At 39.4% G+C, this 15,737-nt stretch overlaps 1 protein-coding gene across 1 annotated transcript; it reads left to right on the top strand.

The window, feature by feature from the left end:
* Nucleotides 1-5,769: 5,769 nt before the first annotated feature.
* Nucleotides 5,770-15,408, top strand: LOC306791185 (uncharacterized protein; the record flags this gene model as incomplete). The annotated part of the gene is made up of 6 exons (XM_079287822.1): nucleotides 5,770-5,813; nucleotides 6,495-6,528; nucleotides 11,683-11,747; nucleotides 11,847-12,220; nucleotides 14,946-15,075; nucleotides 15,194-15,408. Exons 2-6 carry the CDS (start codon nucleotides 6,512-6,514, stop codon nucleotides 15,406-15,408), a joined length of 801 nt encoding a protein of 266 aa, XP_079143948.1. The 5' UTR covers nucleotides 5,770-5,813; nucleotides 6,495-6,511.
* Between the last annotated feature and the right edge of the window lie 329 nt (nucleotides 15,409-15,737).

Genomic DNA, 15,737 nt, shown 5'->3' with positions numbered 1-15,737 from the left:
CTGTCCTTGGATTATCACATGGGCGTCTTCTCTGCTGCCTTCACGGACACGGTGAAATATCGGATTTACACAAGGTATGTGTATTACACAAAACCTTGTATTTTTTTTTAATAAGGGCCAGCGTCACTAGTTACATGAAAGCCAAGGGTTACCTTCTGTTGTGTAAACATTGTTTTCAGATTAAACATTCCTTAAATGTGTTTTGTAGTTTTCACATTTTAGATGATTGACAACGACACTTCTAAATGGAAGGGCGAATATTTTCCTGCGTTGTTGTGACCCCACATAGCCTTCAAAATAAACAAAAGATTCCGATTTTTACATGCTTTTATTCTTTTTGTGAAAGCAGCTGAATCCAGAGGGGTGTGCAACGGATCACAAAACCCACGGTTCGGATCGGATCACGGTTTTTGAATCATGGATGCATCATTTTTCGGATCAGCAAAGAAAAGGGGAGGAGACAAATACAACTTTGCTTTCCATTTATTAATTAAAGAACTTCAAGAACACTTAAAGCAAAGAACTTTGGGCTATTGCGCTTTGTGGACATTCCAGATGTATTGCCGTTGTCGTCTTTGCCGTCTTTAAACAACACCTACATACTGTAACGCTTTTCTCCACCACTCTTATCCCGTCATTATAAGATACAGGGAAGACAAAATGCTCCCAAACTTGCTACTTAAATGATCCCGGGGCTTCTGAAGTTCCTCCACTCGCCATGACTTTCACCGTTAAATGCTTTTAACACGCTCCGTTCACGTTAATATTATACTGCTTTACAGTAGTGTATAGTAACGAAGTAGAAATACTTCGTTACTATAACGGTATGAAGGGCATATATATAGCCCAGTTATAATACTATAACAGCTTCAAACCACACGTGTGTTCTTCCCAATTTAGTTTGAAAGAGCCAGCTCATGACATCAGGGCTGAGTTTGTTGTGACAAATACTGCAACGTACAGTTCAGGGGCATCAATTGTAGCTCCACACAAAATCATACGTATGTAAGTAATTTCTGCAGGAGAACACTCAGTCTAGCTAAAGCGCTTTCACATTCAGAGAGCGACCCTGCTTGACTCATCAGTTTAGCATCTGACATTTGTGTCCACTCTTGTCCTAGTTTTGGCACACCTTAAACATTTGCATCTAAAGAAAAGCTCACTGTGCTTCATGTTGAACGATATGTAAACAACCTGGTAGTATGAGGGCAAAACCTGTTTGCACTGAAAGATGTGCATATGTTACCGGCACCAGACCTAGGGGAAATCTGGACCGGCAGCAAAGGTTACACAGGCTAGGAAGCACTGTGTAGCCAACTGATCTCACTGTGGATTAATACAGGGAGAGGACAACTGTTAGCGTCATGCTCAGGCCAGAGCTGGTTTTATTCTGAGCTGCGCATGAGCGGAGCCTGAAGCTACGTTCTCTCTCATGGATCCACAGCAGCACCAAAGCGCCATCTACTGACGTGATCATGTATTACCTCGATATACAGTCTGAAGTGTGTTAGAATAGTTCAATGCTGAACAAAGAAAGTGTGGGGGGTCTGTTTTAATAAAAACGAACATGTAGCATTTCATTTCCAACCTGCTACACATAGCAGAGATATGAAAAAATATGAATACACATAAATTAGCAATATAAAAGAAGTACGGTGACTCTGTTCATTCTGGTGGTGTTGGACGATAGTTTATCTAAAGACAATAAGCTTTAGGACACCATCTCGGTTCCACCTGTTCAGTAAGTGTGGGACCAGACACGTCCCACACTTACTGAGACGGCAACTCGAATTGTTTCAGTTGTTTTTAGGATACCATGTAAAGGAAGTGGGCTTATTCATCAGGCTTAATTAATGATATTAGCAATACTTAAAATGACCTACAAATAATGAATTACTTATTGGGAATGAGTCCCTCCAAATTATTGGTCGGATAGAGTTATGTGAACTTACTTCTTTAATTAAGATGTGCTGTATATAATAACTAAGTATATCCAGTGTGTATGAATCATCATCGTACTTTTACCATACATAATGTAGTACTGTTCAGTACACTCCTTTTTTAGTTTGTATACAAACATATCAGCAAATCTATCGCATTCAGAATGATGATTGCCTTCAACTTGTTATGGTCTCACCCAAGATGTCGGGTTTGAGTAAACTCTTATTTTAATAATATCTACAGTAATAATAATAGTCGAAAATTATATAAAATTGCATAGTTTTAAGGCAAAAACTTCACATTTTCTTGAGGGAGGACCTAATACCTCATAGTATCTTTTATTCCCAGTAGAAACGCAGAATGTGTCTCTTTATCCTGCTGCATAACATCTACAAGCATCCTGACTGTGAAACTGCTCCTAAAAGTCGTTTCTGCAGGAGAACACTCAGTCTAACTGAAGCGCTTTCACATTCAGAGAGCCACACTGTTTGACTCATCAGTTTAGCATCTGACATTTGTTCTAAATCTTGTTCTAGTTTCGGCACACCTTAAACATGTGCTTTCAAACAAAAGCTCACTTTGCTTCCTGTTGAAAGATAATTAAGCAAACTGGTAGTGTGATGGCAAAACCTGTTTGCACTGAAAGATGTGAGGATGATTCAAAGAAAGTGCATACAGCAGAGTTAAAACATAATAATACAAAGATAAATTAGCAATAAAAAAGAGGTGATTGATTTAATGTTTTAAACTTATATTTAAATGTCGCAACTGTGTCAGATTTTGTGTGGCTGACAATGTGAAGAGTTTGATGATAATTATTCACAGGGGAGTATTTCGCATTTTCGTGTCCTACAATATTATGCGTTGTGTAAATGACTTAATTCACAAAGACATTTTTGTAAAAATAAAAAAAGCATAAATTAGATGTGAATCTGTAAAAAAATCAAATATAATAGTCCTGTTCAGTACACAACTTTGAATCAGTGAGAACCAGTGTTCTGTAATATATCGACACAATGTTTATGTCTTTTATTCACAGTAGAAACTCAGAATGTGTCTCTTTAACCTGCTGCAAAACATCTACAAGTATCCTGACTGTGAAACTGCTCCAAACACCTGAATGAGTAGCTCACTCCTGTCTGGCTGGTGTTTATTCCAGGCTGTAAACATCCTATAATATGTCATAGAGCGATTCTAAAGGCAACAAATACAATAAAACAGTTAAAGTATTAACACTATTTGTACATATTGAAACACACCTCCTTAAACCTACGTATAATGTTTCAGTTGGACATCAGGGCTGAGTTTGTTGTGACAAATATTGCAACGTACAGTTCAGGGGCATCAATTGTAACTTCACACAAAATCATACGTATGTAAGTAATTTCTGCAGGAGAACACTCAGTCTAACTAAAGCGCTTTCACATTCAGAGAGTGACACTGCTTGACTCATCAGTTTAGCATCTGACATTTGTGTCCACTCCTGTTCTAGTTTCGGCACACCTTAAACATTTGCATCTAAACAAAAGCTCACTGTGCTTCCTGTTGAACGATATGTAAACAACCTGGTAGTATGAGGGCAAAACCTGTTTGCACTGAAAGATGTGCATACAGCAGAGATATGAAAACATATGAATACACATAAATTAGCAATATAAAAGAAGTACGGTGACTCTGTTCATTCTGGTGGTGTTGGACGATAGTTTATCTAAAGACAATAAGCTTTAGGACACCATCTCGGTTCCACCTGTTCAGTAAGTGTGGGACCAGACACGTCCCACACTTACTGAGACGGCAACTCGAATTGTTTCAGTTGTTTTTAGGATACCATGTAAAGGAAGTGGGCTTATTCATCAGGCTTAATTAATGATATTAGCAATACTTAAAATGACCTACAAATAATGAATTACTTATTGGGAATGAGTCCCTCCAAATTATTGGTCGGCTAGAGTTATGTGAACTTACTTCTTTAATTAAGATGTGCTGTATATAATAACTAAGTATATCCAGTGTGTATGAATCATCATCGTACTTTTACCATACATAATGTAGTACTGTTCAGTACACTCCTTTTTTAGTTTGTATACAAACATATCAGCAAATCTACCGCATTCAGAATGATGATTGCCTTCAACTTGTTATGGTCTCACCCAAGATGTCGGGTTTGAGTAAACTCTTATTTTAATAATATCTACAGTAATAATAATAGTCGAAAATTATATATAATTGCATAATTTTAAGGCAAAAACTTCACATTTTCTTGAGGGAGGACCTAATACCTCATAGTATCTTTTATTCCCAGTAGAAACGCAGAATGTGTCTCTTTATCCTGCTGCATAACATCTACAAGCATCCTGACTGTGAAACTGCTCCTAAAAGTCGTTTCTGCAGGAGAACACTCAGTCTAACTGAAGCGCTTTCACATTCAGAGAGCCACACTGTTTGACTCATCAGTTTAGCATCTGACATTTGTTCTAAATCTTGTTCTAGTTTCGGCACACCTTAAACATGTGCTTTCAAACAAAAGCTCACTTTGCTTCCTGTTGAAAGATAATTAAGCAACCTGGTAGTGTGATGGCAAAACCTGTTTGCACTGAAAGATGTGAGGATGATTCAAAGAAAGTGCATACAGCAGAGTTAAAACATAATAATACACAGATAAATGACCATGTAAAGGAAGTGGGCTTATTCATCAGGCTTAATCGACACAGTTATTAAAAACACAGTAAACATGACGTTTGAAACAAATCAGTTTTCATGCTTTGCAGAGACTGATCGGGCAACAAATACATGTCCTGATAGAAAACATGCTGCACTGATGTAGCAGACATAAGAACGTGTATGTTGAAAGTACAGTGTGAGGTGCAGCAAAGTATCTTCATCAGCACAATGTGACAAAATACATCCAGAGATAAAAGAAGCGAAAGCTTTTCATGCATGTGGAATACAATCATATCAAACTGTTAACACGTCCTCTTTGTACTGAACATAAACTAACGATGAACACTGAAACTCAAAAAGGGATTTCATATCGTCTTTTGCTTTGTTGTCTTAGTGGCAAAGATCCACCACTAGCAGCCCAACCATTCTCAGTTATAAACAAGTCCTACATTAAAATCATCATTTCATGATCTATGTGCTAGATATAGAACACATAGACACACTTGAATCCAGAGACTTTCAGCAGATAATTCACACTCTCTGATATCACTACACTGTCCTGACCATTCTGTTGTGATCCTCCGGCTCCACTTCACAGGTGACGTCTTCTACCACCTTCACCTCTGGCAGGCCAGAGACTAAACAACAACAACAACAACAACAACAACAACAAAGACAGGACGCACAGGAAATACAGGAATCAAAGTGCAGCAGGAAGAGCAAATAATCCACAATCATCTGTCATTTTAACTGAACTCTATTCAGTGAAAGGGAAATACGCCCTCTGGCTTCAAATGAAGGCATTTACCCAAAGCACAGATTCACAATGATAAAATCCTATTTCCACCAAGTGGCCGTATGTGTTGTTTTGGATACTGACAGTGATGTATGCGCTGCAAAAGTGCATTTAAGTTGACGGTGAGTGATGTATGGGATACATAAATGCATTTAAATCAATGAAACGGGGAACGACATATTCCTTTTACTTACACTGATTAATAAAAATAAAACATACAAACTATCAGAACAAAGAGTTCCTGTTTGTAATGTTCCCCGTTCCTGCCCGAGGGAACTCGAGACTGACGTATCACCAAACACGCAAAACCTGATTTGCACATAAACAGGGAGTGTCGAGGTAACCTAAAATGAGACAGACGTTTCGTTTTATTTCCGCGAAGACAGCAACGGACTTTGTCTACGCTTCAACTCCGGTAACCAGCCTACTCTTATTTGTGTTAATTTGATGAACGTTTGAGTTATTTGTTCACGCTTTCGATTCATTTTCCAGTCTGTTAAAATAACTTCTTAACAGTATCGACAACAAAAAACATAACATAAAAGCCAAGGGTTACTTTCTGTTGTGTACACATTGCTTTCAGATTAAACATTACTTAAATGTGTTTTGTAGTTTTCACATTTGAGATGATTAATAAGAAGAACAAAGACACTTATAAATGGAAGGGCGGATATTTTCCTGCGTTGTTGTGACCCCACACAACCTTCAAAAGAAAAAAGAGATTTTACAGCTTTTATTCTATTTGTGAAAACTTTAGAGCATTTGTGATTCAAGTCGAATCCAGAAAAATATATAGTTAAAAAAAATCTTATGCACAAAAGATATGCCGAATAGTTATCTCGTGCGCATATTTTGTGTGCACGACATATGAAAATGAATAAGTCCGTATTTTGGTGTGTTTCTATCAACATGTAGTTGCTTCTTAGGGATGCAGTATATTATTATATTATATTATATACCTTGTCTTTTGTCTTATAATACAAATTTATGATAATAATATAATTATACCCCACTGTAGTATTATTTTCAGTAATCCAGCAAAGGTTTTGAGTGTTTTAACACCACTGCTTTTAACAATACATACTTTGTTTTCTAGGTGACAAAGGAGCAGGAATGGCGCCGACCTGCCAGTAAGAACCAGTTCTGTTTTTTTATGAGTAATTTAAATTGGTAATTACATAGGGAAGACAGGTGTATTACGTGACATTTCATAATTGTACAGCCCATGTTGACAAATCCCACTGAATAAAGTAAAATGAGAAGCTTCAGACGTGACAGAGTATAAATGTGTGGAGCTAAGAAGAGGTTCAAGCACCAGGACTTGGGCAATGTCCAGATCTCTGATCTGGAAATGCATGCAAATTAGAACACATTTGATAAGATAATGTGTCCTCCGAATCTGGGAAACGAAGGCTGCATTCGTCGGCTGCATTTGAAGGAATGTTCGGAATGGGACAGCCTGTGCTGCAGCCTCCGAGAGAGACAGCGAGATCCTTCTTGTGGCACTGGCACCTCTGTGTCACTCAGCGTCAGTCTCTGGTACTCAGCGTCAGTCTGTGGTACTCAGCGTCAGTCTGTGTCACTCAGCAGCAGTCTGTGTCAGTTCAGCGGCAGTCAGTTCAGCGGAAAGATTCAGCTGTGGCAGGCGAGCATAGTTCGGCAATCGTCAAGAAGCTGCGGAGCTGAGGGGGCGGAGCCACATTTCCTGAGACATTTCCTGAGAACACCCATTGTTGTTACGACAGATCAGCTTCCATAAATCAGTTTTATGATTTTAGTTGAATCACCGGAGCCCCCTGTTCTCTGTATGCATCCTTATGCTGCGTTCACACCGGTCGCGTTGATTTTTTAACGCGCGTCGAGATTACATACAAAGTCTATGCACAGACGCGATGAGACTGGCGCGGCGCGATTTTGCGATGGCGCGGCGCGTTGGATGCGTTATTGCAGTGCGGTGGACGCGTTGGACGCCGCAAAATCGCCAACGCGCGAGTTGAAATTTTTCAACTTCAGCGACATAATCGCGTGACGCTGTGGGCGATAGCCTATCAGCGTTGAGTTGCTCCCCCTGTCATCACTGGCTTCCTGCCGTTGTTGAATCAGGAAATAAATCCTGTCGCCGTCTGTGTTCACCCAGAGCTCTACGACACCTCATATCAACAGAGACCGGACCAAACTATGTGTATGCATGTGTGTGTGTAAACCATACGGTACAAACAATGAATAGACGCTGCCGTACTTACGTCTACGTGACGTTATTGAGTGCTGGTGGAGCTGCTACGATGTTAGCATAGCCTAGCACCGATCCATCAGAGCTCCATTGAGAAGACCAGTAACCTACAAATCGGCATCATTACGTAGTTATTTCGGAGTCCCTTTTTGTCGGAGAAGACAAGTACAAATCGGCATCATTACGTAGTTATTTCGGAGTCCCTTTTTATCGGTTTATTGCCGTTGAATCACAGCCAAATCAGTTTATTTTGTGTTCCTACAGCTGTAGTAAACAGCGACCGGTGGCTTGCTAGACAGTGAATACAGCTCGATACAATCCACGGAGCTCCTCTGAACAATATTATGAACCAGACATGACGGCGTTTGGCATTCCGATGTTTGAGGGACTTCCACAACACGTACAAAGCAGCAATTGTCCTTATTCCTTTCACGGTTGACAGCGGAAAGAAATGGCGGCCAGGTGAACGGCTTCCAGGACGATAAACCACGCCCCCTCTCCGGCGCTACGAGATTTTGCGGCGTTTGGTGTGAACACGACCGGCGGCGCGTTGGACGCGATTGTGCAGTGCGTTGGACGCTTTTTTGCAGTGCGTCAAAAAATCAACGCGACCGGTGTGAACGCAGCATTAGAGTAAGTACGTTGTACTTTTTTGTTTCTCATTCATTTTATTTAAGTATGATTTTGCTGGTTTTGCAACAAAATGGAACATAATACACTCTTTCCAAATTATTACTTTTATAGTCATTTACAACAATCGGCTAAAAAAATGAAAATAAATCATCCGTTTTATTATCATTTAAAAGTATCACTCTACGTCACCCTGCGTCACTCTGCGTCACTCTCTGGCAGCTTGTGTCACCTACTGACATACATATACATATAAGCAGAGGAAGAGTGAAGATATTTTCAAACATGTATGTTTGGATTGGACATTTGTCTTTTAATTTTAAATATATATATACTTTTAAAAAAGGTAAAACTTGTGAGACACTTGTTCAGATGTGTAAATATTGTGTATATGTTACTGGTTAATCGTGAATGAAGATGGGACACAGCTCAAATTGAAAAGTTTCAGGTTCGCCTGAAACTTTTACATTATTTATTATTATTTATTTGAAATAATGCAGATCCAAGCCTAAAAATATGCCACAGTCATAGCACAACATGTTTTACAGTCTGCACAAACAAATTTGACTTATATTGAGTGAAACAGGCCAACATAATAGAGGTTTGAGTACGGAGGGTCAAGCCAAATTCTCATTTTTGGAACCAACTGTTGCGCTGCTCTATTCTAATTTTATATCCTATAAAACTGTATATTAACTATATATTTCACTTGTTGTATCGCTACTAGTGTTCAATACATCCTACAGTTTTTCTCGATTGCTTGAAACGGTCACCCATTCTCTCAAAACTGTAAACACAAAACCTCATCTTCAAGCACTATTTACAAAACCTCTGAATCCTCTTGCAAAATGAAACTTTCGCCTCAAAACAGTTTTACCTGTGCTCAAAATCAAACACTGCTCTCAAATCATAAACAAAGTGATCTAAATAATAGACACCATCAAGCAGTCAGTAAACAATACACCAATAAATAGAAAGCACATTGTTCAAAACATATAGTTCTCAGGGAGAAGTCGATTTTTAATCTCAAAACAAATTTCACATGAACGAAAACATGTTCTATTACAGTAACTCAAAACTGATCAGAAATGACAACTGTGCTTTGCTCTTTGCAATTTATTTTGTTCTTCCTCCTCCTTGTACCCCTATTTTTACAGTACTGTACCCTGCAGCTCACAAACGTGTCCTTTGTCTCTGTGATACTGTAATTCTTGTTCTTTGTTGATATGAACCTGCAACCAGTCAAAATATGTTGAGCAGTCAGTACTGTTACTGTAACAAATAGAAAGCACCATGTTCAAGGCCATACAATTAGTTTACGTATTGTACATTATACAGCCTACAATGCACTGTAGGCCTACTACAGTATACAATACTACAGTAAAAGGGACAAAAATCAAAGGAGTCAACATATCATCAATGTGCTTCTTCTTGTCTTTGGGCTGGGTCAGGCCAGAGCACTTCGTCGACATCACCTTCAACCACCTGTTTGCTCTCTAAACTGGCTTATATTGGTTGTGTCACATCATTTGATACAAGTGAAATCAATTTTGAGTGATTGTGTTTAATCAATGACATGTGTTCTCTATTTCTATTTGATTGTTGCCACTTGTGTTTACCAGTATGGATGACATGTGCATTAGAGTGCAGCATGTGTTTTGAGACTGAGAATGTGTTTAGAGTTTTGCTGAAAAATCTAAGTGAGATCTGCAAATTGTGTTTTACCATGTGAAATAGTTTAAGGTATTGACAACAGACTGCACAATTAGCTAAATGACTTCAGGCAACTGAGAACTTTGTTCAGCCAATGGGTTTTAGTGTTTTAGCAATTGAGAAAAACTGTAATACAGCAGTTTGGCATCATTTTGAACCATTTTGAGATCTCATATCGCTCCATGGAATTTTCTCGTCTCTGTCTGTGTCTATGTAGCCCTTTCTAAGGCCTGTGATTGGCAGATTGCAGCATGTGACACCTCGTTCAATGCGGAAGAGACTCGGGAAAGCAGTAGGCGGGTTGTTGAGTAGATTGACAGACTTTTTAGCCAAATGCCAAACCGTGCGCACGCCACCCCCATGCGTAAAATCATTGGCCAAACAGTAAAATGCGACCATTTTGTCATAGCCCAGAAACGCCATTTTCTCACAGACACACAATGGAACAGGGGGACAACACGTGTGTGAGGGGCTGGATTCACCCCACAGAGAGGAGGCCTGAGCGCATGGTCCCACTGCTGTTTACAGTAGAGACGCTGCGATAATAAATCTACCAAAACTGGTTTACAATTAAAAGGAATTTAATCCTAGTGAAGCAAATACAATTATACAGTGAAGTACACTACTTCTGTGGAATATGAAACAATAAAACTAACGAAAAACCCTCGTGCAAAAAAACTCATCTTTAGCTCCTCAGCCCGTAAAAAACATGTCTGTCTGCTGAGAGCAACTGCAAGAAGAGAAAAAAAGACTTAAATAAAACCTCCCACATCCGGTTTGAAACCCCTCCCCTTTTGTCCATCACAATTCCCATTGGCTAACTCCCAGGTCCCCCCTGTAATCGCCTGCCTAAAAGCCTCTCTGTCCCTTTGTTCTTAATACATTCAATGACTGTCTGTTATTGCTTAACCCTTCTATGATAAACATTCCATATAAAAGATAAGACTTTGCAACTTTCAGCAAAAGCTTCATGTCTCAAATTCTACTTCTAGCTACTAATCCTAAAACCCCTTTATGCTTATCTTAAGTATGCATTTCCAAAACACTTATGATTATTACTAATTATGAATTCTCAAATATGAATCAAACACTTTTATTATAACTTCTAAACACACAGTTCTACACTCAAATTTCTTACACACGTCTGAAATGGATTATCGTCAATTTCCAGCATTTTTCTTCACGAAAATCACCTCAAGTTACGATGCGTTAAAAGTTTTTTGCTGTGGAGTGGTTTGTTGTTCATTGGCTTTCTAGATGTAATTTTTTAATGGTTTCATGAAGAGGAATTTAGAAGCTACGGATGGATTCGCGGTCAAATCCTCGTACTTTGTGATGCATGCATTGGCCATGATAGCGGACAGCGTTGTGTTGGGAGATGCAAACGGAGTGCATGGGTCGCCGATTCGTGGCGAAAAATATGTGATATTGTGGTACATCTTCTAGTTGCTTATATTAGTTGTGTATAAATAATAAAGTGTGTAAAAAGTGACTTACATGATGGTGTTGCCCAGCTGTTGCTGTTTAATCTGGTATATAACATATGTATACATGCAAGATATTCGCTCTCGATATGTACATTTTTTCGACGAAATATGCTACGCCACTTGAGCAAATTTGGGGGCTCCTTGTTGAACAGGTTTTGAAATGGTCAGTGAATACTGCTGAGACTATCGGCTCTTATTTTAGTTCTCACTTTTCTGCCTTTCAGATCTGCAGATCTGCTGACTGAGGTTCATTTACAAATGCAAGGGACAAAATACAAAGGACAAAAAGGTAGACTACACACACACACACCTTTGCCTCACACATTGCTCAACCTTGCTATGATAACTATTTTCCATATGTAATCAAAATCGTCTGGCATGTGTTCAGATCACCTGACATTTGTGTCAGAGTTTGTGTCCAAACATAAACACGAGACTATCGACTTAAAGAGTCCAGCTGGTGCCACATGGAGGCTTGGAGACCTGGAGGACACCATTTACAGTGGGAAGGACAACGTGGTGAATGGGTGGAACAAATTCTACCTTCCAGATATAGTAAAGATGAAGGTTATGGGTGTGGTGGAGGGGACTTCATGCCCGTGTGACCAACTCGTTCTGATGACCTGGGAGGACAGACACCTGTATATCTACGATGGAGATGAGCTGCATTTGGTGGCTTCAAGCCTGGTGCAGCTAATTGACAAGGGAATGGAGTATCCAGCAGCCAAGTCCTATTACAAAGGGGAGGCCTTCAAAAAATTGGTGAGAAGTTAGTTAATTTGCAAAAAACAAGCAGGGCTTTGTGATTGTGGACCCTGATGATTGATCACCTGTGTGTACTAATAATGTTTTATTTTTTTAGTGCTGGGCAAGTTAACGCGTTATTATTGCCGGGGATCGAACCGCCGCTCCTCTGATTGAAGGACAGCCCTGCGCTCCACTTAGCCACAGTCGCCCAAGATCAGTTTGAAACTATGGCTGTGTGGTTTATAGGTCGGCGTGTAACACCTTGTTGGGAAAACTGGATGTAATACAAGCATCAAGAATATGTAGTGGGGTCTTTAAAACAACATCTGTGCCGGCATTGCAGGTAGAAATGCCATTGGAGTTGAGAAGAACCCAGATCATGATAACATATTGGGTCAGTTTACAAGGACATAACAACCATCCAACAAGAAGTGCAATTGAGCCATGCTGGGAACATGACAAAAAGGCCAACAAAGAGCTTTGGTTGGGTTGTTAAGAAGAAGGCTGTCATGGGGCATGATAAGGTCTCAAGCGCCGACATTAGATGAGTGAAAAAAGGCGTTTCATTCCACACCAACGGGAAATAATTACCACACCACAGGGAGTACGAGGCAGGGGCAGGCAGACGGGGAAACCGGGAACAGGACTAAACAAATGGGCAGGTAGAACCAACAATGATCTGGCAGTGGGTGACTGGGAGGCAGGGGTTTAAATAGTGTCTAGATCAGGTGAGGAGAGTTGTGCTGATGAAGGAGTGTTTGATTCGTGATCAGGGGCAGGTGAAGGGAATTAGACTGGTGAGGGAGTGGCAGATAGGTAGCTAGCTACAGAAAGAAAACACACAAAGACACAGAAGGCAAAGCCTGATCGTGACAAAGGCTAGTGAATTAGGTTTACTGGAGTTATTCTCCAACTGTGGTTCTGCCAGCTATTCCTCTTTGGTTACTGCCACAGCCTGAAATTGATCTTGGCCTCCTTGAACTGATGAGAGATGAACGTGGGGGAAACTGTAAGATATTCAAGTCATACATCAGTTACCACAATTAAATACAGATTTATTGATCTAAATACCCTAAAACTGGTAGAACAGCAGCAGCAGCAGTAATCCCAAAATTCCATTCTGAGTGTGGGAAGAGGCTCAGTGATGATTTATCTGTGTTTACATTTGAGATGATGGCCATATAGTTATTGCCTTACAGTGGGAGGACGTCAGGCCAGAGAGAGTGGTAATTGCATCAGACTCATGTGCAGTGCTAACAAGTTTGAAATGTTGCCACTCCAGAAGCAGAGAGGATTTACTGTTTGAAATACTACAATCATTTTTAAGAATCCATCAAATGCAGATGGCGGTTCATTTTGTGTGGGTCCATGTTGGAGTCGATGGCAATGAGAAGGCGGATAAAGCAGCAAAAAGGGCTTTGAAGAGTGGAAGAAATAACGTTACTGTAAATATAAGTAAGTCAGAAGCAAAAGTGGTGATTAAGGGACAAATCAAAAAGATATGTCAGAACGAATGTAATAAAGGGAATAAAGGAAGATATCCGTTTAAAGAGGAACCATTGGTTGGGAGTGCAGGATCTAGTGGACAAACTAGAAAAGAGGAGATGACAAGACTAAGGAATGGCCATACTGGTCTTAACAGTTCCCTCTATGTTATTAGAAAGCATAATGGAAAGTGTAAATTTTGTGAAGAAGAAGAAACTGGGGACCATGTTTTATTGTCCTGTCAGAGAGAGAAGTTTTGAAAAAAGATCTAAGAGAGATTGGAGAGGAAAATATCATTAATGTACTAAAGAAAAGCTTCAGTGACAAATGTTGGAAACTCGAAATCAAGACTGACTTTTTTCTATATGTGTATATATATGCATATATATATATTATATACATATCTTTATTTATTTACACATGTATATGTATTTATTTTCGTTTGGTTATCGTATTAGAGTCCTTAGTCCACACTCCAGATTAGTGGGAGGCGGTAATGCACCCGAAAGCTGTTTGCCAACCGCCATAAAGAGCAAAAGAAGAAGAAGAAGAAGAAGCAGGCGGCTGAAAACGGTCCGACTTGAACGCAGTTTTTTGTCAACGCCCCTTTCTACGTCCGTCTGCCCTCGTCTGCTTTCCAGGCGAGGCGCAGTTCATCTCGAACGAGCCTATTGTTAGCGGACACATACCATTCTACTTCCTGTCTCTTCAAACTCAAAGCACTTCCGTTTTCATGCTCTTCACAATAAAAGTAAATCATGCAATCAAACAATTTACAACAGTGACAATATTAAAATACATATTGTCGAGTTTTTAAAGTGTTTTTGTTTGGAATATGTATAATAAGCATATCATTTAGTTATCGCTACTGAGAATTTAACAAACATAAAAAAAGAAGTAGATAGGTTTGCAGTTTTCAAGGTGTATATTTAAATTGCATCTATTACACACAAAAATAAAGTTATGAACACGGGCTGAATATCTATTATCAGAATCATAACTGCTACTGTGTAAAGGGAATACTGCTGTTAAAAATAACCTTATTTGTTTAAAGTGTTTGCAAACCAAATGTTATTGCCCTTTTGTTCATATAGCAGTACTTTCAAGATAAAAGTGCGCAATACACTACTTTTGAATTCATTGTTTAACTTTGCCATAACAATGCGATTAATCGCAAAAATTCCATGCGATTAATCGCGATTAAATATTTTAATCGTTGCCCAGCACAAATTTTTTTATATTGTCTGACGTATAGACCCACAAGGACTGGGATGAAGTGAGGAAACGTGATGTGGGGAAACGTTTGGCCCAAGAGCATCATGAACTGGTGATGGCAAACGACTCACAATTCCTGAAGAATCTCAGATCCATCAGACCCAAAACAGGTTGGTATGTTTGTCTTTGCTGCAGGGTAAAAATGAAGGTCATACTTTTTCTGCTCTGGATGTTTTGATATCTTACATCAATACATTGCTTTTCTGTTACTTTTCTTCCTGTTTGTAGGAGAGCCCTCAACATCAAAGGGCTCTTCCACCCTCCCCCCCGTCGATGTGACGACTGGCCAGGCTAGGAGACAGCTGAAGAGACCAAGCAAAGCTTCACCTGAAGACCTGTACCATCCCCATGGCGAAAGAAAATCAAAATGTATTTTGATACAAAATACAAAACACCCCTCAAATAAATATATCAAAATAAAATACCGGTGCCAGAAAATGTAACAAAATACAATACATGTAAGTGTTTTTGTTTCTTTGAACAAATGGACATCTACTGTCATAGCCTGGCTAACTGTGAACTCCCAGTGAGCATTTTTTGGTTCAAAAGACGTTTAAAAGACGTCTATGCCCGACGTTGAAAAAACGTTCAAAAGTGAAAGTTTTTTCGCCGACTATTTGTAGACGTTGAACAGACGTTCACGCTTAGACCAGATTTAAACCTGATTTGCAATACTATCATTTTTCGTCCTCTACATTGTGCTAATACTAATATATCATGATTTAGAGGCTTACTAAGAAACCACATCCACATTTATCAGTTGAAAGCCAGT

The sequence above is a fragment of the Melanostigma gelatinosum genome, assembly GCF_949748355.1.
Source record: "Melanostigma gelatinosum genome assembly, chromosome: 17".
Lineage (NCBI taxonomy): Eukaryota > Metazoa > Chordata > Actinopteri > Perciformes > Zoarcidae > Melanostigma > Melanostigma gelatinosum.
The sequence above is the reverse complement of the archived record's forward strand: the minus strand, read 5'-3'. Positions and strand labels throughout refer to the sequence as shown.